The 26,897-nt window shown below is 28.4% G+C and overlaps 1 protein-coding gene across 1 annotated transcript in view; it reads right to left on the reverse strand.

The window, feature by feature from the left end:
- The window catches only part of nAChRalpha1 (nicotinic acetylcholine receptor alpha1), a 97,780-nt gene that overhangs the window by 16,096 nt on the left and 54,787 nt on the right, over window positions 1-26,897 (reverse strand). Inside the window, exons 2-4 of the mRNA XM_065498641.1 lie at window positions 18,761-18,970; window positions 11,118-11,162; window positions 6,314-6,423 (exon numbers count right to left, since the gene is read on the reverse strand). Of these exons, the coding sequence (XP_065354713.1) occupies window positions 6,314-6,423; window positions 11,118-11,162; window positions 18,761-18,952 (347 nt within the window). The 5' untranslated portion in view covers window positions 18,953-18,970. The remainder of the gene's footprint in view (window positions 1-6,313; window positions 6,424-11,117; window positions 11,163-18,760; window positions 18,971-26,897) is intronic.

Below are 26,897 nucleotides of genomic sequence, written 5' to 3' on the forward strand. Positions count from 1 at the left end.
TATGTCACGTACGATATTAAATTTTGTTTATTAATGGATTGTAAAAGAAAAATATTTCGTTTAGTGTAAGAAATTAAAAGAAAATATAATGCCTCTCAGGATTCGAAAATTTTCGCATATTTCTACATGTACCTCAAAATGACTTCCGTTTTATGTTACGTACGATATACCCTTATTTCGCTCGATATTTTGGACAAAAATGTTTCGAAAGAACTCTTTATTATTTTAAAATATAGTATCCTCTGAATGCAACATAACGACCAAATTATTTTTCAGATACTCTTATTTTTGCAAAAGCTATTCCACTCTATAGGCGTACAAATGTCACGTACGATGTTATGGAATTGTCCATATGTAAGTAGTTTGTTAATTTTATTTTCAATATCGCACTAGTTCGCATGTTATCGGACATTTAATCTGGTAAATATCGTACTTGGGTATCAAAACGTTTGATTTGACAAGTGAGAAAAGAAAAATGTTGTTGTTGTTGTTTATTCTCTGGGTTGCAATACGGAAACTCTAATTACAATGAAATAAAATTTAAATCAATTAATAAAAAATTTATCAATAATCACATCCGACAATATGAACAGAGACAGAAACAGATAATATGGATGTTCCCAAATACAAATACAAATGTAAACAATAAACGCATAATAAAATCAACATAAAACGCAGATAAATTTGGTTGACATTCAATAAACAAGCTAAAAAGACAAATAAAAATATTTGTACAATTTATTAAAAGAAAAAAGAAATTGGAAAAATTAAAATGTATAAAAAAAGAATCCAAGTTAAACAAGAAACTTTTACATACACATTCAAATAGACCCAATCAAATGTACTTCACACTGTCACGCACACAGATTTACATTTACATTTTCAATGAGTGTGTTCGTTTGTACTTTACACACATATACACCAAAATATAATCTGGTGGTAAACAGACATCGCCGAACAACAAATACACAAATAAATAAATAAATATTTTTTATGGTTATGAAATTTATAAATCTGTTTTTTTTTTGCTGTATGTATGGATGTATACATAATAAATTTGTAATGCAAAAAAAGGAAAATTGTTTAAAAAAAAATAAAAATTTTACACAAATATTAATTTATTGCTTTACTAAGTGTTTGTTTTAATAGTTTTGTTTTTAGTAACAAAAACTGGGCGAGAAAGAGGTGGCAGAGATTCAAATACATGTATTGAAATATTTGTTTAAAATTCTATGCCATAAATGACAAAATAAATGAATGCTTGCAACCAATGCAAAGCAAAAATCTTCCTACATTCATTTGTTTATGCATTCCGTAGTGTAAACGTTTATAGATTTTTATTTCTGGCATGATTGCATTTGCAGTGAAAACATACAATACTGTTCTGTGTTTTCGGCGGCTTGGAAGAGCTTTGGCTGAAAAGTGTATACAGAATAAATACATACATAGTTTTTGGCGAAAGGTCTCAAGTGTTGAGCAAACAGTGCGTGACAGTGTCACCAAACCAATAAATTATTGTGCTTTGAGATCCCAGCTGAATACCAACCGTTTGTGGTGTGGTTGGAATTCAAATCCAAAACAGAAACTACAAAGTAGGAAAATGAAAACAAATTTTACTCTTATGTGCCATAGAAAAACTGCATACAAACTATAAACAAACTTGTTTAAACATGTCCTATGTCCTATGTACATGAATATGCATATCCTTGCAGATACATATGTATATGTACAGATGTATGTGTTTATGGAAGTTCATAGTCAGTAAGTGTGAATGAGTGAGAATTAACGAGAGGATAGAGTGTTAATATGTTTATATTCATGGGCTAACCGACCACACCACCCCTCCCCCGGTTGGGCTGTTGAATGGTTATACCTGTTACGAGTACAGTTGTTGCTTTGCAAATCTCTAAAACAATTAATTTTTTGTTAAATTAAATTCTAAATTAAAAGTGGTTTTCTGCTGTTTTATATTTGTTTTATGTTTGCCATCAGATTTACAGTTACGACATTTTATGTTGCATTAAAATGAGACAGACAGACTGCCATACATACAAGTAAGTATGTATTCGGTTTTTGAGTTATGTGTTGCGGTGCATACAGTGTCATCATGGTCACTAGCATTCATATTTGTAAAATAAAAATACCATACTCAACCAAAACACCAGCACAACATACCACATACATATTATATACCAATTCATGGTGGAAACTTTGTTCACCAAACACTTTTATCAATTTAATGGAATGAGTAAAATGTTACCAAATTCATATACATATTCAGTCTATTTAGAAAAGTATGTATATTGTGTGTCAATTGCAAATGCATTCGTATGTACATACATACATATATTTAAATAAATATCTTAATTGTAAAAAAAAAAACAAAAATACGCATTTTGTGTTTTATAAATTACAACACCGCCATCTATCTAACATTCTCATTTTTATTACCATTATTTTGTCAATGCCTTTTGGCAAATATGTGTCGGTGTGTGGGTTAGTTTCTCTTTGGCGGTTTCCCCATTCCCCATCAGTTTTACAAGTACCCAGCTGTTCTAGGAGACTATTTTACCTATCATTTAGGTTGGCAACTAGTTACATGAATTCACATAGAGTCTGTTACCTTACAAGGTTCCTAATTAGCACCCGAACATGTTGTTTTGGAGCTAATCAAGTAAGCAGTTAGGTATGTGAATCCAATGCATTGACTACTTCGGACCAGCTATTAGATTGTCGATTTGTAATCTATATATGGTCAATTGACCCCCTTTCAAAATAAATAGTCACGTAGCTATTTATAATAGGTAAAATCACTAGTTCGGTACAGTCGCCAAGAACTGCTGGGTCGGTTGGCGGTTCGCTCATTTATTTATTTATTTGCTATTTATTTTGCATGGATGTCAATACATTTATGTTGGTTGCAGTTGCTGTTATAAAATAATCTAAAATTTATTATAGCGTTTGTATTTTTTGTTTGCCCAAGGAATGTGTTACATATTTTCAGGCTTAACAGTTTTCATTGTTTTTAATTGACACAAACGGCTATAATTTATAATTAGTAGAACAATATATTCATATATTTATGTACATTGCTGCATATACATATAATATTTATGTAAACGTGGGTGTACGTGGGCTATGTAATAAAAAATATTCATATACACAATATATTAGAACGGCTCAGTGTACTCAGAAGATATTTGTAAAAAGCCGTCCACAATATGACCTAGCTTCTACAAATGTTCACTGGAATACGCTTGAACTCTCATTAACCTTTATGTCAACGGCAACATACCTGGGTATGTTTTGCATTTTCAAAATGCTGTATCTCTGAATTAGATTTTCGGATCGACTTGAAATCCTAGCCAAAACTGTTTTCCGCAATTGTCCCAAGTTTGGTTAGGATAGGATCACCCCTTTTGAAGATAAAGCCCATTTACAAAGTTGCACATACCTGGGTATCCATAGTAAAACGCATGCAAATATAATGATAAAATTGAAAAGTATAGTATTTTTTCAACGTTTTTACCCACCCTACTCCACATTTTTGATAACAGCGGATCCAAATATATCCCGATTTTCTCCATTTTTCTTTTATTGGACTTACAACAAATGTATATGTCAAACAAAGAATGAGTTATTTAAAAATCGTGATTGACTCCAAAGTTATATGTATTTTAATTTAAAATAAGTTAAAAAGGCGATTTTTCGCTACTTTTTGGGAAAAATAACTTTTTTTATTTTTAAGTTATCTAAAAAATTTCAAAGAAAATGTAGAGTAACTTCGGGTATTGTGGACTATGCGTCTAATGTGGACCAGTGTCTTTTTTCAGAAACTATTGAAGGTATGATAAAACTGATTTGTCGTACATTTTACAATTTGTTTGAAACGACAATTGCACATTTGCTTTCATGAGTAATTGATATGTTGGCTATTTATTCTTGTAAATAAAACGAAATTTATTTCTTCAACCACGCGCGAAAGCTTATTTAAAACAAATTAATGCACTGATTTTGTACTATGCCTTCAACTTATCATCGAGCTTTTTCGAATCATTTGAATACATGGCATATGAATTGAATTTAAAACTGTATTTTAAATAGTTCCACCATATCATACAATTTTTCTCATATTTCGTTCGTCATTTGCACTGCTTTGAAAACAGTAGTTACTAGAATAAAATACGTTCATGTTAGATATGTAAGAAAATTTTAAATTTTTTTCGGAGACATTCTAATTTATATACATATATATTTATCTAACATCCGTTAGAGAGATTATTTATTCGTTCTTTTCATTTGAGCGATTAATTTTCAAACAGTAACGAATAATACAGAAGTATATGCAGAGTTAATTTTATGGATAAAAATAAAACAAGATTGCTTTGTATAGCATTTGGATGTACATTTTGTAAAAAAATATTTTATAATCAAAACAGAAATTGGTTTCCTTTTTGAAAAAATAAAAATCAGTAATCCGTTTTCGAACTGAAATTGCTATGTTTCAATAATGGATTAAAATATACTGCATACACATACATATAATGTAATATGTTATATTTGTGTGGATTTTTCTTTACAATACCAAATATAATATGCATTCATTCAAACATACATAATATGTAAATGTAAATGTGTAAATTATTTATAATATTTATTTGTATTAGAGTTATGTATATGTTTAATATTTATTTATTTCTATATTTGAATTTATGTTTAGAATATAATTAAAATTAACGCAATCCAAACAGAGCAACAGATAATAAATGGAAAGGAATAAAGAAAAAGTTATAAATTATATCAGTGCGCTAAAGTTGGCTGTAATGGCCGTTTCCTTGTTTAGCGTTAATTAGTTATAATTTGTTATATTATAATTGGCTTTCTCAAGTTTTAACATAAATTATCCTTGCGAAAACATCAAATTTGAGCTGAGTATAAGTTACACTAATTATAATAATTTGTTTGTACACTGTGATACTGTTAACAAAGTACCATTGCCGTTGCTGTTGTCGTTGTCGTTGCCATTGCTACCCCGCCACCAGCACCACTAATACAGTAGTAACCGTATTAAAAGCTGAAACAAAATCCATTGCAAAGCTGATGATAACTAGCAACAGCAACAACAATATCAGTAATAGTAGTAGTAGTAGTAGCATTAGTAGCAGTAACAGCAAGCTACAACAGTAGCAGAAGCATCAACTCAACACAAAAGTCGGAAAAGTAAATAAAGTGATGGGTCCTACAAACAAACGATTATCATTCTAAAAACACCCTCTTGAAAAGCCAACTGAAAAAAGTTGCAAACAATACAAACAGCAACCAACTAATACAAACAGCAAGAAACAAAAAATGAAATTGTATACATATTTGGTATCATAAATATTTTTATCCCGTCCCTTTTATCCATATCACTTACACACAACATCCGCCCCACCCCTTTGTTTTTTTCCTTTGCTTTCGGCAAACTTAAAAAAGAGTGAATGGTGTGTGTCCAGTATCTTATCTGAAATAGTAGAAGGCCAATTTGGTTTTTATTTTTGAATCAGATTGGAAAAAATTATCAAAGGAAGAAGCAGTGTGAAAGCCATTTTATTGAGTTTTATCTTAAGGAAATTGTTGATATCCCAATTGGTTTAGAAAAATAAGTTTGAATTTCATGTTTATTTCAATTAATTAATCGGAATGTACTGTTTGTTTATTGCATTCTAGGAAACAATAATAATAATAACATTCCGATTAAATAATTAAAATAATTTTAATTTTTAATAACAACAAAAAGAGCACACTTCAATGCGATATAGTTCGAAGGAATTATGAAAACCCTTTTGGGGGTTTTTGTATACCTTTAATGCTGTAGAGTGTAATCAAGCAAAACAATAATGTTCGCAAATTTACAATGTTTTGTCCATAATTAAGTTTAATTAAGTATAATAGACTTTCTCAAATAAATACTTTTCAATGCGTATCGTGAACACTAATCTCTTTTATTAACATCTTAACAAAGGAAATTCTCAATTATATTCATACAATAGATTAATTTGAATTGTAAGTAGTATATGTATTTATTATACATGCTCGTATTGCAATTAATAATTACACCGTGCAACATGAACAAATCGTTACATACATGAAATTAGAGACACATGTCCTTTTGAATGGACTCTAGATATAGATTTGTCCATGTGCATTTAACAAATATTAATATATTGTTACATGGTGTTGTCTTTAAAATGTTCTTGTTTCATTTGATTTGATTCATTATAATTAGTTGATTAATTATATGTTAAATATGACGTTAAAATTAAGTACTCACTTGTTGTACAAAACAATATCCGGCAACCAAATGTGTTCAGAAGGTACATGTAACGTATCAACACCACCATAATCATCTGGATTCCATTTTAATTTGTAATCATTCCATTCCTGAAAAAAAAACACACACAAAATAAATACAAAAATATAAAAACGGCGGCAATAACAAAACTAAGAGAAAAATTACATTTAAATATGTAAAATAGGACAATGCATAAAAATCTAATTAAAATATGAATAAATTATTGAAAGCAAAATGAGCACAACAAAACAAAAGAAAAAATAACAAAAATCAACTGAAATAAATGAAAACAAAAACTTTTAGTTCACTGTTTGTCTATTTATTTATTTATAATTTTATTTGTTTTATTGTATGAAGACACCCACACAATCACAGATAAAAGTTCACATTGTAAATGAGTGTATGCATGTGTGTATTCTATATTAATTATGTGAGTGTATGTATGTACATTAGACCGGCCCGTACAAAAAAAGAATTTGCTTTGATGGATCTTAGTTTGGTGTTTAGTAACTAAAACTAACTACCTGTTTCTGAAAACAAATAAAAAATAAATTTATTTGTTGTTTTCAATTTAAAATACGAAAGAAAACGTTCGTTCGCATTTAGAGAAGCAGGCAGTAACTGATGAACAATTTTAAGAATTAGAACGGGAAGTCAATTGAATTTTATAAAATTGGGTAATGAATGGTACTTTTTTAATTTCTTAAACAAAATTGCTACATACCATACATGGGCATGCTGCATTACTTTTTTACTGCAGTAAGCGTTACAGTAATCAGTAAATGCTTACTGGTAATGAAATATAATTTTCATTACCAGTAAATTTTTACTGATTACTGAAAAAAAAAGTTCAGTAATCAGTAAATTTTACTGATTACTGAATTTTTTCAGTAATTAGTAAATTAAATTGCAGTATCTTGAGATTTTCACAAAAAATTAAAAAAAACTTCAATTGATGGTAATTTTAACACGGAAATGTCATTAAAGGCAAGTACTTAGTAAGTAATGATACTTCAAAGGGTCCATCTATAGTACTTATCTTTTTTTAGTATCTAGTAAAAACGTCCGGATACTGCGGTATTCATTATGTAGAACTTTTGTACTGGTAAAACCGTAATAGAAGAATTTAGTGACACAAAATTTTACAGATTGTAAACGTACCTTAAAATTTGCTGTCGATAAATTTATTCTCAAACCATAAATTGCATTTCTAATGCACTTTCCGATTTCATTCTTGGGACTTGTTCATTTTATTTTGTATTATATTTATTTTTTCTATAAAATTTATTTAAAGAATAACGTTGAATTTATTTCCAAAACAAAATAAAATACTATGATATCAAATATAAAATAAGCTCAAATTGTTTAAATAGCAAAAGTGTAAAGAAGTAAAAAAGTAGTTCTAATGTATTTAGTTTTTGGTTTTAGCTAAGCTGCTTCTTTACTACATTGGTAGGGTAACTACTCTGCATTAGCGGTATTCATGATGTGGAGCTCTTGGCCTAGTAAAAAAAGCAGAAGAGCTAGTTATTGACAAATACTTGTATTCCTAACGTATTTTGTTTTTAATTTGTGCTATTATGCTCTATTATTATATTACCAGATACTCTACATTGTGAATACCGCTAATATGCAGATATTTATTTTACAAAATTAACTTCTGATGGAGTAGTATGAATTTTACAAATTTCTTTCAACAACAAATCACATCTCCTGACAATTAAATCTAAATTTGAGTTTTTATTGAGAGAAAATATCAAACTAATATTATTATGTTTTCCACATATGAGCATTTTCGCCATTTTTATATTATCGAATGATTCTTGTATCTATTATAACTAGAGATGCCAAACGGGGAATCCCGTACCCGAAAATCCCGGGGATTTCCTGAATCCTGAATCCCGAATCCCGGAATTTTTTTATTTTAAAACACGGGGTTTTCGGGATTTTCCAAATCCCGTTTTTCATAACTAAAATGGGATATTGTTATTTTTGTGTGCCTTTTTTATGCATTTTGACATTCTACATGCCCGAATATAGTGATAAGTGATGTTCAGCAAAGTTGTTAAGCTCAACTCCTGCTACAACATAATTAATAAAGGGAAAGCGGTATTTTTGGTTTTCCTAAATTGGGGCTCTGGAAAATCAATTCTACACTTTTTTTTGTAAGTTATCTAACAAAACTCTATTTAAATCCTCTTCAAACGAAATTGATTTTATCTCAGAAGAGGAGCTCGAACAAAATGAAAATATTTCGATTGCACAAAGGCTAAAAGTTAATATTAATAAATGTACAAAACCCAAATAACAATAACGAAACCAAGTTATAATGTGGATTTGCAACTTGCTAAATAAATAGATCACATTATTTCTGAAGGAACAAGAGGAAAATACATGCAGATTTGTTATAAGTGTTTGAAAACGGTTTTGCCAATATGAGAGATGTTTTTATGCTGCTGCCGAAACAATATTCGTTCCAGAATGGCAGACGAAGCCATAGTATGCTTTCTAGTGTCTAATAAAAATGAATTGCTAAATAAAAAATTTACTTTCAATTGTAAAGACATAATTATGTACGTTTCTTTCTTATTATTTTCGGGATTTTAGATTTCTCGAAAATCCCGAAACCCCGGTCACAACAACTGCATTTTTGGCATTGTTTGTGTACTTGTTTGCATAGAGTACGGAAATACTTGTAGTTTTTCTCAATCACTTTGTTTAGTATTTTGTAGTGATATGAGGGTATTGTTACAATTAAAAATTCAAAACATTATAAATGTGTTCCTTTGAAAAAGATTTTTAACTTTTAAACACAATAGGGTTTCAGAAAATCGGTTGGAAAATCACAGAGTTACGGGAAGTTAAAGTAAGAATGCTCTCCAACTAAAGAAAAATATTGGCAGCTAATTATGTTCTTTTTTTTTTTTTTAAAAAAAAACGAAAAAACGAAAGACAAGTTTATCACAAAAATTGCCATAACTCATTAAATTTTTAAGCGATTTGTATTTACTATAGCATGTTTTGCACAAAAATAAAAAAAAACATTATAAATCGCTATAAATTTTGAAATCAATTTTATCTTTATTCCAATGGACGATTGGCCTAATGTTTTGCGTCAGTTAGTTTTAGTTACTAAAGAAAGCTAATTTATTTTAAGGGCTGATCTATTGTACATATGTATGTATGTATGTTTTAGTACATATGTACGTCAGAAAAACATTTGTATGTGCATTTACGATTATTGTATGTTTGAATGATTTTTATTTCATTTATGTTTATTTTTGTAATAACCCATCAGTTAAGAAAGTAGACAATGTATCCCTTATAGACAGTAATTGAACACTGGCTAACCCCAATTTATATATTTTTGATTATTTTTAGTGCAGAAGATAATTGATTACTTTATACGTCCCAATTGCCACTTAAGTGTCTCTAAGTAATCTAGAGTGTAGTCACTTTAAATGTTTGTTTTGTACAGCACTTTTTTTGTGAGTAATTCGTATAAATTGTGTTATTATAATTCTCATACAGTTTATTTTCATCCGAGTATACTAACCTAGAGTGAAGTCAATTTTCACTTTGGAGATTTGTCGGAGGAAGGTTTGTTTACAAGCAATTGGTTAATGGACTGTCTATGATATGTCTTTTTAACTGAATATTTAAGGTCAATTAGCACCCGTACATGATATAACTAGTTATGTGGCTGATCAAGTAACCGGTAAGGTAACTGACTATATTTAACCGTTATGCGAATTAAATGCGTTGACTACTTTGGACCAGCTATAGGAAAGTTTTATTGCTATAAAGGGTCAATTAGCTTAGCTAGTTATGTAACTAGTTGTCACCCTCAATGGTAGGTAAAATCAATATTTCGGGACAGTCTCCTAGAACTGCCGGGAGTTGGCACTGTTGTTGTATTTATGTGTACGTGTACGAGTATGTATGTGTGTTTATATTGCTATTGATAAAGCAGTTTGTTATTGTGATTATAACAATTATACATTCATTTGTATGGCGTTAATTTATTTAAGTTGGCAAAATTTAATTTTCATTTATGGCAGATAATTGTATTAAAATAAAAACAACAACAAGTATTTAAATATACCCTCAGAAAATAATACAATTACATTTGCACTTGAACTGAAAAGTACTTCCGACCCAAAGGGGGCTTTAGTTTAAATATATTTGACGAAAAGTTTGTCGCCTAGAAATTGTACTGAGGTCTTGAAAATAAAAATTTCATTAGTTATTTAATGATAGTAGAATGTGTTCCCCTAGTGGTATTATCTTAATAAGAAATCCGTATTGTATTAGATGAATTTTAACTTTCTAACGTTATATTTTAGCGACAATTCGCTGGAAAATATTAGCAGAATGTTGAATGCCGATAAAAAAATTAATAAGAAAGATCGATTTTGAATATGCTCTCTTTAATGAATAATGTTTCTAGAGTCATCTAGTGTCATGAAATAAAAGTCTACCGTCTATGTTTTAATATGTTGTTTCTCAAAATATTTTGGGTCCAGTTATAACCGTTCATGAACTGAGGCTCACAGTGAGTCGCTCTTATATACTTATGTGATAAGTTTTTATTTTGTGCAATAATATTTAATTTATTCATACAGTGTATATTGTTGGAATGTTATGTATGAGTGTACATCAGCTGTCATTTGCAAATATATTGGTTTTTATAATAAATAAATAAAAAATAATTAATACAAAATGAAATAAATAATAAAAACTATGTAAATTGTTAAATTTAAGTTGACACTCAAAAATTTACCTGTTCTACCCACACATTCGTAGTCATGATTTGATTTTTTAAATTCTGCAAATAAAAAAGGAGAGAATAAAAAATATTTATTTGATTATTTCTTAAATTGGTACAAATACAAATGTAATTTAAATTTATTTATTTTTTCTTTTAGTTCTTGACAAGAGTTGATTATTTAAATAAATAATCTATACTGGAGTTTATTAAGCAATGAATTTGATCGACATATAATTTGGCTATAAATATCTACATATGTATATACGTATGTACACTAGGATGGTCCTTAAAATTTAAGCAATTTCCTTTTCAAAAAATAAAAATTAAACCTTGAAAAAAAGTCCAATTAAAAATAGCTTTTGTATTTCATTTAGCCATAGTTGTTTAAATATAACAATTTTCCCATTATAATTTTAATACTAAAATAAAACTTAATCTGTATCTGCTAAAATCGAAAATCCAAAATGTGACAAATAAGAGCCACCTTAATTTATACATGCACTACTTTGTATTCACTTGGTGTAGAATATCAAAAGAATATATCAAAATCAATTTGAATTTTTAATTTCGTTTAAGAATATTTATTTCATGGTTTTTTTTATTAATATATGTATTATTACTTATGTATGTCTATAGATGTATATGAATTACATATAAGCATTTACAATCTTAATTAAATATCTTATTTCTTTTGTAGAAATTGCTGTAGAACTTGATGAAACAAAGTTAACGTGTAATTTAGATTTTCAAATACTAAAATCTTTAATATTAAAACTTCTCAAACTTCAAATAACGCCCCATTTTTTTACTACAAAATAAATGAGTTGTGCTGCCACAATATAATGAAAGATTGCAACAATTTCAAAGTAGAATTTTGTATTCTTAACGAGCGATGAAATAACTATTTATTTTTTGTGCTAACTTTTTTTTTTGGTTTGTTTTTTTGTTCGCTTGTTTGGTAAATGGCGCATTATTCATTGCAACTTGTGTAATTCTTGAACGTATTTACGACATACAAACATACACAAACAAACAAACAAACAAGTATACATATTTTATTTACGAACATCTGCGAATAAAAATCATTCTGAATTCTTTTGTATAAAATTCCTATCTATGGGGAAAATATTCAATTAATGACTACTACGAGTGCTTCCAAATTCAGAGTACACGAAATTTTCAATTGTTGATTTTAAGTTAAATTTTTCAATCTACTTTTGCATTCGTCCCTTAAATCATTCCTGCTTATTTCGATTGTTTAATTTACATACCAATGCATTTTTGCATTCACAGACAAAAACTCGTACATTTCATTTCATTTTGTCATTCATTCATTCATTCACTCATCCATTTATCAATTCGTTCACTTTTCTTCTTTTACATACTTCCCACTTAAGGAGTGTAAGAATGTTTATGCCAAAGTATGCGAACGTAATGAAATGCAATAAATTTATTTTCTTGTATTCATTCGTATTCGTTGCCATTTTTATCTGTTAACGGAATCGTTTGTTATATTTCCTGTATCCGTGTACGTGTCTATGTGTAATTCATTTGTGTGCGTATGTTTGTAGAAAAAAGTAGAAAAGTACCACCGAAAACATTTAAATGTCGGATTTTCAATAAAGGTAACACATTTTTATTTTAAATTTTCTCATTTCGATATTAGTCTACTAATGTTGAAAACATAAACTCTATATTTTTTTTTTTTACCAATATCAGGAAATAATTGACATTCAGGTTTTTTTTAGCATTTTTTCTAAAAAAGACATCGAAAATCTTACCTTTTCTTAATTTGTTTTTATATAGTATAACTATTCAATATCATTCAAAATCATTAATTTGAAATTAAAGTACAAAAATAGTAATAAGTCATTGCTGTTAATAAAGCCTATCCAGGATTATCTTAACATACCGATTTATGTTTCCTTTCCCCCTGTCTATGCTTGACAAATATTTATCATAACAATTAATGACGTTTGTTGTCAAGACAAAGTTGTCTGAGCAAAAGCACTAACAATTTTGATTATCACGATAAAAATTTATCTGGTATAGACAGCAGGTTACGCCTGTGAACTTTTTCAATAAATACATGTATAATTTTTTTTACAATGTACTGTATTTAAAGGCAGAAGGCTGCACCTCAAAATAAAATAAGTTTACACCCGTCAGATCACAAAATGTTGAGCTATTTGCTTGCAAACCATTCGGCATCTGAGGAGCTCCAGCGAGTACCATTATATATTTTTCTAAGTAATGGGCTTCAATTATATTTTTAAGTTTTGAAGACTCGATTTTGCACATAATTTGATCCATATTTGAACAATTAAACTTACTATGCCGACTGAATTTCAATGAAATCGTAAATTATCGTTTTAATTACATTCTTGCCTCCCTATATATAAATAATGGTTTGCAAAAACTAACTTAAAGTCAATGGAAAAGGAAATTATATGCTATAGAAATATTTGTCCAATTCACAATTACTGTTTTTAGTTTTTGTTTCGAAAAATTTTGTTTGAAAAATATATATGACATACAACTTACGACACCGATTGTGAATTGGACAATTGTAATAAGTTTTCTAAACTTATGACATACATTTACTATGTCATATGTATAACCTCTAAATGTTATCCGATTTGACTCATATTTTCAGCATCTGGAGCATCGAAAATTGGAAAAGTGGAAAATAAGTACCAACCTAACATTTATTGCAATTTATGCTTATTTAACAAATTCACTCATATGTTATATGCAAATTTTATACATCTAAATATTAGGGTGTTTCCAAAAAACAGTTGTCGATTTTCCAAACTAAAATGGAAATTAAATTTTTGTCAATAAGATACTTTTATCATAATGATATATGATATCAAAATATAATATTGTTATTGTGGAGCGAATATAAGAATAATTTTTAGTTTGGGGACACCCTAACATACAAGTATGTATGTATATGCATATGTGTTGTGAAATACCATACAGTAATAATAGTAGTATTTGGCTTCAACAATGCATCCAACATAAATTGTTTAAATGTCCAAACAACATTGTGAGCATTTGTTTTACAATCAATCAGTGGGTTCAAAAAGTCATAAACACGTAAACAATAAACAGGGATTTCTTCAGTGAGTGGACGGATGGATGGATGAATGCATCGATCGATGCTTGTTTCTCAGCTGTACGATATGCAGGTTGTGTGAGTTTAATACAATATCCGTACTATGTAGTAGGTATAGTATATATGGAATATAATGTCATTTATTATAACCCCCCACCCCATGACTCTATTTTTTATACTCAGCTCTTGTTGTCTCTGTAGTTGTTAAAGATTATTGGAATTTTTATGATTGAACATTTACCCAGCTGTTGATATAGCGCAAAAGGAAGAGTGTGTGTGGAAAACGGAGGAGCGATAATAGCCACATGCATTGGGTTTTAATCTAAATTCTAAAATTTAGTAGATAAATACTTTGCTAATGGTTCATAAATTATTCGCTCCACCAGACCATTCTTTCTTCTTGGTTAGTTAGAATTTAGTGATTTATTCTTTTTTTGTAATTGTTTTTATTTTTTTTCATTGTCATTATTTCACTTTGCTTACCTGCCTGGCTTCCTGCCTGACACATTGTAAATTCAATTTATCAATGAATTTTATCGAACACGACAACGACATTTAAACAACAAGAGCAATCGGGAGGAGACGCAACAATTTATGAAACATAATGGATATAAAATATTGCGAAGAAAAATGTAATTATGTTTAAAGCTTTTAAGTAATTATCAGAAATACTCAACACAAGTACATACATATAAGCAAATACATAGTAGTATTCGCAAGCACGGACATCCATACGTACTTAAATCCATAAATAGGAACACAGGTACTCAGTATAATGTGTTGGAGATGATGAGACAACGAATTGTACGTTTTTATAACTAAACTAACAGATACATACATACATAAGTGCTGCACACACGTTGTAGATATTTGCAACATCACAGAGTTTATAAAGTGTTTTAATATTGGTCCAGATAATCCATTTATCACAATATTCAGCCTACATTTATGTGAAATAATTTAAACAATATTAAGTGGTTCTGGATGACAGGAATGAAAAATTATAATTATTAAAAACTACTGAACAGAGTTTAACAGAATTAAAAAAGTACGTTTGTGAGTACATATTTAATTGTATGACGATGGTTTTGCTGTTAAACTGAAATATGAAATATTTTCAATAAATTGAAGCAGAAATAGCTAATCAAACATAAAACCAGAGGAAAACAACGATTGTAGGTCCATTCAAGCATAGAAAATAAAGTAATAATTCTACATTATTTGGTCGTGGAAATCATAAATAATATAAAGCCATATTTTCACATCATATGTATGCATCAATGTCAACAACTACACTTTATATTAAGAACAGCTTTTATTATGCCAATTAAGTTTGCTGAATAATAATTTCGCTTAAATACAATTGAAAAACACAACCAATACACTGCAAGTCGATTATAATGTTTGTAAATCCAGTCAAAAATAATAAAATATTCACAACCGCAAAACTTAAATAGCAAAACGAGCCTAAAATTCTGGGAATTGTGCATAAATTACCGTTATTTGAAATGCAATGCTACTTGAACTTGTAAATAAAACGAACGCATAAATAGGTGGTTGGATGAATTTCATTAAAATTGTATATGGCAATAATGTTGAAATTTCAGCATTTAATAAATAATCATAATTACTGTATAACAAGCTAAAATAAAATCAAATAACGTACATAAACATACTTAAAGTTCTCCAAGTACTTATGGCTGTCCATTAGGGAGGAACAAACAAAAAAATTGTGGACGTTCCCAACTGAAATGAAAATTCAATTTATTCTAAGATACTATTTCTCAAAATTGTTGTCCTAGTGAACTGGAGCAAGGATGAAAAATGTGCATTTTAAGGTCTTTATGAACAATAATTAATTATTGTTTTGCGAGAAATGTGAAAGAATTCATGAAAATCTTAAAAAATTGTCTTTTATCCAGCTCGGCTATTACTGCCACCTGGCAAAATTTTCGGAGAATTGGTCTCCTCAAACAAACTAATCTCTAATTTTAGTCGGGAAACTCTAATGTAATGCATGCATTGTGTGTGTTTTTGTTGATACATACATACATACATATATATGAATGAATGCATTGATGGATATTTAGTGTGACTATCCCAGCAGTAATTGTCACAAATGTCTTATCACTTGGTTGACTCCAATTTATATATTTTGGCCATTTGACAGGTATGTACTCTCTGTAGTGCAGAGAGAAGAGAATTGATAACTTTATACATCCCAGGTAATGAGCGTAAAGACAATTGCCACTTAAGTGTCTCTAAGTAATCTAGAGTGTAGTCACTTTATACGTATTGTGAATAATTCGAACAAACTGGTTTTATAGAAATTGTCTTGATATAATTCTCATACAGTTTATTTTTATTTTTGCTTAAGTATACTGATATCCCATGTAACATAGCATGAAGTCAATAGTCACTTTAGTGTCTCTTAGTAACCTATGGTGATGTCACTTCAAACTTTTTTTTTACTGCACTTTATTTCACCTAGAAACGTGGACTACTTTCGATCAGCTATCAGACAGTCTCATTGTAATCAAAAAGGATCAATTGTGCCCCTGCTTAGAACATGCACGAGTTAAAATAACTAGTCACGTAGCTATTAAAGTAATTATTTTCCACCCTAAATGATGGGTAAAATCACTAGTTCGGGACTGTCTCCTAGAACTGCTGGGATATTTATAAATCTATAAATAAATACGTACATACATCTATTTATGCGTGTATTTATACTAAATGTATGAAGAGTAACTTGTGAAAATGACATTAAAATGTATACTTATATGAAGTTTGAATAACAACATCAACTAGAACTAAGCCACAATCATTTAATCAAATCAACAGCTATGACGATGCACTTAATTTTGCTTAGCAATTACTAATTGGTTATAAAATATAAAGGTTTCCGAATGTGAATGCATGAATTTAATATGTCAGTTGTGGTAAAATATTGCTTTGGATGTATTCTGAATTATGAAAGAGTGGAAGAGAAAATGAGACAGAATTTTGTATAACCGTAATCAAAATAGCACTTAAATTTAAAACTTTCATACACACATACACATGTAATTACACAATGTATTAATGCATAAATGTTTGTTGAGAGAAAAGACTTTGTCACATTCAAATTGATTTTGATTAAATTTCATATTTTAATGGCGTATCTAACTCTGGCGTTAATTTATTTAATAATTAATTAAAATCTTTGAGAATTCATTGTTTGTTTTATTTTAAACGCCGTAAAGGGTGTGAGTTGTTAGAATGTGTTTTCAGTTCTTCAGAAATTCATAAATGTCTATGATGATTTATAATGGACGATGACGTGTTATAAGTAAAAGTTTGAAACTTTTACAAGTATTTTCATAATTAATTTTATTTTTCAAGAATTTACTTTAGTTTAGTGTAAATGTGTGTATTATAATGTTCGCATTCACAATGGTTCCTATGTTGCGTAGTATTTAATGCTTTCAATCAGTTGTCAAAGTTTTCTATTGAACTTTCCTCAGAGCCTATAAATGTAATTAAAGTTTTTGTTACGAGTGTTAAAGCTAAAACGGGAATAGTTGATTGATTATATTTTTAGGTTTTTTTTTTCATAAGAATGTTAGGTGTAGTGTTTTATAAAATTATATTATAATTTTTTTTATATAATAAGAAGATAATCATTCATCTCAATTTGATGATTACTTAATATATTCATATGGCAAAGTTTTCGGAGCAGAGAACATACTTGCCAGATTTGTCGAATTGTGCTTAATATTTCAACATATTTTGCGGTTTTTCTTATTAATTTTATTATTTCTAAATAAAATGTGTAAATTTGACTAGTACTGCAATAGGGCATATATTAGAATGTTAAATATAAATTGTAAACCTTAAATTAAAGTAAATATTAAAAAATTTGTCTGAAACCGAACTTAAAGTTTTACTTTCTCAGTCGATTTAACGATGTCCATCTGTTCGTCTGTCTGACTGGCAATCCATGTAATCCTTGTACGCTAAGGATGGTACATGGATTTTTTTCTGTCCAAATTGGTCCATTGTTTCACCGAGCCCTCATACAAATGTCTTTCCGAAATATGACTTTTCTATCATAAATATTTCCACAAATTCCTCTACAAATAAATTTGTTTAACATAGATCACTTAAAAATGTTCGTATCCAAATAAAATTCATGACAATCGGTCCATGTCATAGCTGCCATATAAGGCCTACTTCCGAAATATATTACTGAAATTTTAAAATATGTAAACTCAGTGTCGGACTTGACCGATTATACTTTCTTACTTGTCCGATAATAACATAACACATGTAGGAAAGATGAATTTATCTTATATTCTTGGTTGATTTTTATTATATTATTTATAATGTATTGAATAACCTGGGTAATACCTTTTAAAATCTTACATTTATAAGGAGACAAGTCGAAATATAAATGTTTTTTTTTTGTAAATTAATACAAGAAACTCCGTTATTTATTTGTTTTGGAATTGTCTTTAACTATTTTGTAATTATTGTGTTTATAAGTACTTACAACGTCAATTAATTGTGATAAACGTAAACCCATTTTGACCGTTAAACGATCAGAATTATTGCCAACAGGCCTTATCAAGCGATTGTAGTTACTCAAGAGATCGTCGTATAAACGTTTTGCATCTGGGTTGGCCAGGCCGCCGGTAGCAAAATGTAACGCTATGAACACAGCTGCAAAGAGCACGCTCCCCATCTTAGGCCAGATCCACCCCTAAAAATATAGAAAACATAAAATATATTAATAAAACCACAATTATTCCTAATAAATATAAATAATTTATATAGATATGTATATATTCAAGAGTGTGTGTGTGTGTATGTATGTAAGTATTGTTTTGAGAAAGTGAATTTATTTATTTAAAATTAAACATTTGTTAGGCAAAATGTTCACTCATTTGCGTATTAAAACTTTTTGTTTCATTTGTGTTGAATTTTATGATTATAATTACTAACTAAGTAAATAGATGTTCTAATTTCTGTTCCTTGAAAAACATCCTGCCCAGACTATAACCTACACACATGCATACATTCTGAGATACGTAAACGAATAAATATGAATCAGCATAAACTTTGCCTTTATAGGGATATAACATACATACACACATACAGTACTGAGCAGAATATCAGCATTTAGAATTTTAGAATAATACAATTACAAAAAAATCAGTTATTTTAGGCAACTGCTGATGATGATTAAACAAAAACATAAATATTAAAGGTCTTATTCATAATCAATTTTTAATTTAAATTCATCAAGGGTTTATAAGATAAATTTTGTATGGAAATTATATTTTATTAACCTTTGATAAATTTATGTTAAAAATTGATTATGAATTGATTGTGCGGTAAAATAATATTTATACCCTGCATCACCATACTGTCTAGGATATTATTTTTGTTTTTGTTACATAACAATGGGTCGATTTCGGCCAGTTTATTGAAATATTTTCAAAATTACGATCTGTACTTTATACAGAAGGCTTACATGGAACCATCCAGTCTTTTAAACCACTCGGAAATTACGGGTGTTACAAACATCTGCACAAACGCATAATACCCTCCCCACTATGGTGGTGGCGTAAGGTATAAAAAATTAACAAATTTTTGAGATTCATAAAAACCAAATTTGTACCGATTTTGTTTGAAGACAAATCGTTCGTTTAGAAATTCGTGAATTTTATACAAATATAAATAAATTTTACCAATTTAATCTTAATCTTGTTGCTAATGTTCTGCACAGTACGGTATATGTAGTATGTACATGTTCATCCTTATAAATTATATTTATTGTAGACATTAACCAACACATGCTCTGCAAATTTGCTTATACACAAATACAAACAAACATATATACATACATATGAATAGGTATGTTTGTATGTATTATGCAGTATGCTTTTTGGAATCTCTATATAAATTCATATGTATGTACTTTACGTACGGTTTTCTTCTTAAACTCAGTAGTTAAAGACTTAAAGTCAGTATGTATCACTTGCACTTGCACATGCAATTGTACTGGTAGTTGTTAAATTTCTTGTTGGTTTTTTTTTTTTTTTGGTTTCCTTTTGATTGTGTGTGTTCAATGTACGAGTAAGGATGTAAGTAAGTAACTGTGCATGTACAGTACGTTAGTACGTACTATGTATGGATGTTGCATTTATTCATAGTTGTTGCAAGTGTTATATTTTTCAAGTCGTAAATTTCTTAAACTGTCAAAACTATTTCCACATGAAAGTGTACTTATGTATGCATGTAAGAGAGTATGAGAGGAGTATGGGTTCTTGTGTGTGTAGATATGTGTAGGTTTTCAGTGAGTTTGTTTTTGTATAATGGTTGCATGATCATTCTCAAACGCCAGATGTTGCCATAGCATTTACAACCACATAAAATACAATTCATACATATTTGCAGATTTAATCGAATTATAAAAATTGTACGATTTTAAATTAAACTTTTCTTATTAAATTTGATTCGCATTCTTGTGGTTATAAAGTTTGTGCATATTATTTATTTATTTTTTTATTTATTTCAAAACATGTAATATAAAGCCATTATTTATAAAAATATATTATTTTTGGTTTAATTAAGGGCAGACTGGTAAACATACATATGTACATATTTATAGATTTATGTTGATATCCAATAACAAATTACACTAGTTAATTTATTTGAAATCACAAAAAACTCAACTCAAAAAGTATTTCTAAGCCAATCAGTCGTGAATTCATGTTATGTTTGTCAGTTTTTCTACTACTTTGATATTTCTAAATCTGGTTCCTTCTATATATATGTATATATTAATATTACAGCAAGAAAATATAATTCTAAAAAAAAATTTGAAATGGAATTCGAAAAAAATGCGAGCTATGGCCATTCTACATGATACCAATGATACATACATCTGTTTGATGAGTTTTGTATTTAAATAAATAAGATTTTAAATTTTACTGCACAAACATCTTTATTCAAAAAGTTTTGGTATAACAAAGATATAGATTCAAACATGTATAAAAGCAAAGTAGACTTTCACAAATAACTATGAAACGAGTGATGAATAACCAGAGACTAGATTTAAATGAAAGACCTCAATGAAGAAAGATATATATACTACAACCATGTACGAACGAAAGCACATTAAAAATCCAAATATAATAATGAAATATAAGATATGATTGCAAAAAACTTAAATAAATAAATATATACGACTTCACATAAGTTATATTTGTAGAGTTACGTTTGTATAAATTCAAAATATTTTTTGAATGCTTGTTAAAAAGTATTTATATAAATGAATTGTAAAAGTCTAAAGTAAAACTATATTTTCATGTAAGTCAAATGGAACCTAACCTATCCTAAGTAAAATAATTTATGTTGTTGATGATATTGATGATATTTATCTTTGGGCCAACCTACTGATTGTGTTTATATTTAAAAGAAATCTCAATATTATAAATTCACATAGTTTTAGGCACAAATCTATGTAATATTTAATATTCAATTTACTTTAAATATGAGTGATCACAGATTTTTATCCTTTTTTCTCTAGGACCTCTTATTAACGATATATGAGTGATTTTAGATTTTTCATTTAAAAATCGATATTTGGTGGGAAATATAAGTGATCACAGATTTATATCCTTTTTTCTCCAGGACCTCTTATTAACGTTATATGAGAGATTTTAGATTTTTCATATAAAAATCGATATTTGGTGGGAAATATGAGTGATCACAGATTATTATCCTTTTTCTTCTAGGACCTCTTATTAACGATTTATGAGTGATTTTAGATTTTTCATATAAAAATCGATATTTGGTGGGAAATATGAGTGATCACAGATTTTTATCCTTTTTTCTCTAGGACCTCTTATTACCGTTATATGAGAGATTTTAGCTTTTTCATTTAAAAATCGATATTTGGTGGGAAATATGAGTGATCACAGATTATTATCCTTTTTTCTCTAGGACCTCTTATTAACGTTATATGAGTGATTTTAGATTTTTCAATAAAAATCGATATTTGGTGGGAAATATGAGTGATCACAGATTTTTATCCTTTTTCTTCTAGGATCTGTTATTAACGATATATGAGTGATTTTAGATTTTTCATATAACAATCAATATTTGGTGGGAAATATGAGTGATCACAGATTTTTATCCTTTTTTCTCTAGGACCTCTTATTAACGATTTATGAGTGATTTTAGATTTTTCATATAAAAATCGATATTTGGTGGGAAATATGAGTGATCACAGATTTTTATCCTTTTTTCTCTAGGACCTCTTATTAACGATATATGAGTGATTTTAGATTTTTCAATAAAAATCGATATTTGGTGGGAAATATGAGTGATCACAGATTTTTATCCTTTTTCTTCTAGGATCTGTTATTAACGATATATGAGTGATTTTAGATTTTTCATATAAAAATCGATATTTGGTGGGAATATGAGTGATCACAGATTTTTATCCTTTTTCTTCTAGGACCTCTTATTAACGATATATGAGTGATTTTAGATTTTTCATATAAAAAACAATATTTGGTGGGAAATATAAGTGATCATAGATTATTATCCTTTTTTCTCTAGGACCTCTTATTAACGATATATAAGTGATTTTAGATTTTTCAATAAAAATCATTATTTGTGGGAAATATGAGTGATCACAGATTTTTATCCTTTTTCTTCTAGGATCTGTTATTAACGATATATGAGTGATTTTAGATTTTTCATATAAAAATCGATATTTGGTGGGAAATATGAGTGATCACAGATTATTATCCTTTTTCTTCTAGGACCTCTTATTAACGATTTATGAGTGATTTTAGATTTTTCAAAATAAAATCCATATTTGGTGGGAAATATCAGTGATCACAGATTTATATCCTTTTTTCTCCAGGACCTCTTATTATCGTTATATGAGGGATTTTAGATTTTTCATATAAAAATCGATATTTGGTGGGAAATATGAGTGATCACAGATTTTTATCCTTTTTTCTCTAGGACCTCTTATTAACGATATATGAGTGATTTTAGATTTTTCATATAAAAATCGATATTTGGTGGGAATTATGAGTGATCACAGATTTTTATCCTTTTTCTTCTAGGACCTCTTATTAACGATATATGAGTGATTTTAGATTTTTCATATAAAAATCGATATTTGGTGGGAATTATGAATGATCACAGATTATTATCCTTTTTCTTCTAGGACCTCTTATTAACGATATATGAGTGATTTTAGATTTTTCATATAAAAATCAATATTTGGTGGGAAATATGGGTGATCACAGATTTTTATCCTTTTTTCTCTAGGTCCTCTTATTAACGATTTATGAGTGATTTTAGATTTTTCATATAAAAAACAATATTTGGTGGGAAATATAAGTGATCATAGATTATTATCCTTTTTTCTCTAGGACCTCTTATTAACGATATATAAGTGATTTTAGATTTTTCAATAAAAATCATTATTTGTGGGAAATATGAGTGATCACAGATTTTTATCCTTTTTCTTCTAGGATCTGTTATTAACGATATATGAGTGATTTTAGATTTTTCATATAAAAATCGATATTTGGTGGGAAATATGAGTGATCACAGATTATTATCCTTTTTCTTCTAGGACCTCTTATTAACGATTTATGAGTGATTTTAGATTTTTCAAAATAAAATCCATATTTGGTGGGAAATATCAGTGATCACAGATTTATATCCTTTTTTCTCCAGGACCTCTTATTATCGTTATATGAGGGATTTTAGATTTTTCATATAAAAATCGATATTTGGTGGGAAATATGAGTGATCACAGATTTTTATCCTTTTTTCTCTAGGACCTCTTATTAACGATTTATGAGTGATTTTAGATTTTTCATATAAAAATCGATATTTGGTGGGAAATATGAGTGATCACAGATTTTTATCCTTTTTTCTCTAGGACCTCTTATTAACGATATATGAGTGATTTTAGATTTTTCAATAAAAATCGATATTTGGTGGGAAATATGAGTGATCACAGATTTTTATCCTTTTTCTTCTAGGATCTGTTATTAACGATATATGAGTGATTTTAGATTTTTCATATAAAAATCGATATTTGGTGGGAATATGAGTGATCACAGATTTTTATCCTTTTTCTTCTAGGACCTCTTATTAACGATATATGAGTGATTTTAGATTTTTCATATAAAAAACAATATTTGGTGGGAAATATAAGTGATCATAGATTATTATCCTTTTTTCTCTAGGACCTCTTATTAACGATATATAAGTGATTTTAGATTTTTCAATAAAAATCATTATTTGTGGGAAATATGAGTGATCACAGATTTTTATCCTTTTTCTTCTAGGATCTGTTATTAACGATATATGAGTGATTTTAGATTTTTCATATAAAAATCGATATTTGGTGGGAAATATGAGTGATCACAGATTATTATCCTTTTTCTTCTAGGACCTCTTATTAACGATTTATGAGTGATTTTAGATTTTTCAAAATAAAATCCATATTTGGTGGGAAATATCAGTGATCACAGATTTATATCCTTTTTTCTCCAGGACCTCTTATTATCGTTATATGAGGGATTTTAGATTTTTCATATAAAAATCGATATTTGGTGGGAAATATGAGTGATCACAGATTTTTATCCTTTTTTCTCTAGGACCTCTTATTAACGATATATGAGTGATTTTAGATTTTTCATATAAAAATCGATATTTGGTGGGAATTATGAGTGATCACAGATTTTTATCCTTTTTCTTCTAGGACCTCTTATTAACGATATATGAGTGATTTTAGATTTTTCATATAAAAATCGATATTTGGTGGGAATTATGAATGATCACAGATTATTATCCTTTTTCTTCTAGGACCTCTTATTAACGATATATGAGTGATTTTAGATTTTTCATATAAAAATCAATATTTGGTGGGAAATATGGGTGATCACAGATTTTTATCCTTTTTTCTCTAGGTCCTCTTATTAACGATTTATGAGTGATTTTAGATTTTTCATATAAAAATCGATATTTGGTGGGAAATATGAGTGATCACAGATTTTTATCTTTTTTCTTCTAAGACCTCTTATTAACGTTATATGAGAGATTTTAGATTTTTCATATAAAAATCGATATTTGGTGGGAAATATGAGTGATCACAGATTATTATCCTTTTTCCTCTAGGACCTCTTATTAACGATATATAAGTGATTTTAGATTTTCGTATAAAAATCGACATTTGGTGGGAAATATGGGTGATCACAGATTTTTATTCTTTTTCTTCTAGGACCTCTTATTAACGATATATGAGTGATTTTAGATTTTTCATATAAAAATCAATTTGGTGGGAAATATCAGTGATCACAGATTTTTTATCCTTTTTTCTCTAGGACCTCTTATTAACGTTATATGAGAGATTTTAGATTTTTCATATAAAAATCGATATTTGGTCTGAAATATGAGTGATCACAGATTTTTATCCTTTTTCTTCTAGGACCTCTTTAACGATATATGAGTGATTTTAGATTTTTCATATAAAAATCTACATTTGGTGGGAAATATGAGTGATCACAGATTATTATTCTTTTTCCTCTAGGACCTCTTATTAATGATATATAAGTGATTTTAGATTTTCGTATAAAAATCGATATTTGGTGGGAAAATGAGTGATCACAGATTTTTATCCTTTTTCCTCTAGGACATCTTATTAACGTTATATGAGAGATTTTAGATTTTTCATATAAAAATCGATATTTGGTGGGAAATATGAGTGATCACAGATTATTATCCTTTTTCCTCTAGGACCTCTTATTAACGATATATAAGTGATTTTAGATTTTCGTATAAAAATCGATATTTGGTGGGAAATATGAGTGATCACAGATTTTTATTCTTTTTCCTCTAGGACCTCTTATTAACGATATATAAGTGATTTTAGATTTTTCATATAAAAATCAATATTTGGTGGGAAATATGAGTGATGACAAATTTTATCAATAATTTGCCAGAAATCTTTTTATTTTTTGGATTTCTATTGAAAAATTACTGTGTCCGAAAATTAGTGATTAACATGTAGCCCAGCGTAATTATGTGTTTGACTTTATTTGACTTTAGAAAAGTTGAATTTGTTTTCAATTGACCTAATTTATTATTTCCACAATAATACTGGCACAATGTCAGAAATCACATGTATAATTATTTTAATACTCAGAAAACAAACATGAAAATAATTTTAATATTATTATTATTAAGCGATAACGTGAGCGTTAAATAGTGGAACAAAAATCAATTAAAGATGTCTATATAAGTACAAACACATTCGCACATACATACATAGATACATATTTGTTTGTTTGCTGCAGATGCAGATGCTGATGTAAGATTTTCAATAAAGACTTTTAATGTGAAAAGTGAAGAAAATACGAACAAAATGACATTAATTTGCATCGATAATAATGCACTTTTAATGTTTTATTGTATTAATAGTGTTTTCAATGAAACCGAGAGTTTATTTTGCTGTTTTTGTTAAACGTATTACATACATATATATTGGGATTATGGAGGGATTTTAGTCGTAATAACTATTAACATGCAAACATATATGTATGTACGTATACATATGTATGTATAAATGCAGATGAAATTAA

The sequence above is a fragment of the Calliphora vicina genome, chromosome 1, assembly GCF_958450345.1.
Source record: "Calliphora vicina chromosome 1, idCalVici1.1, whole genome shotgun sequence".
NCBI classification, from domain to species: Eukaryota; Metazoa; Arthropoda; class Insecta; order Diptera; family Calliphoridae; genus Calliphora; species Calliphora vicina.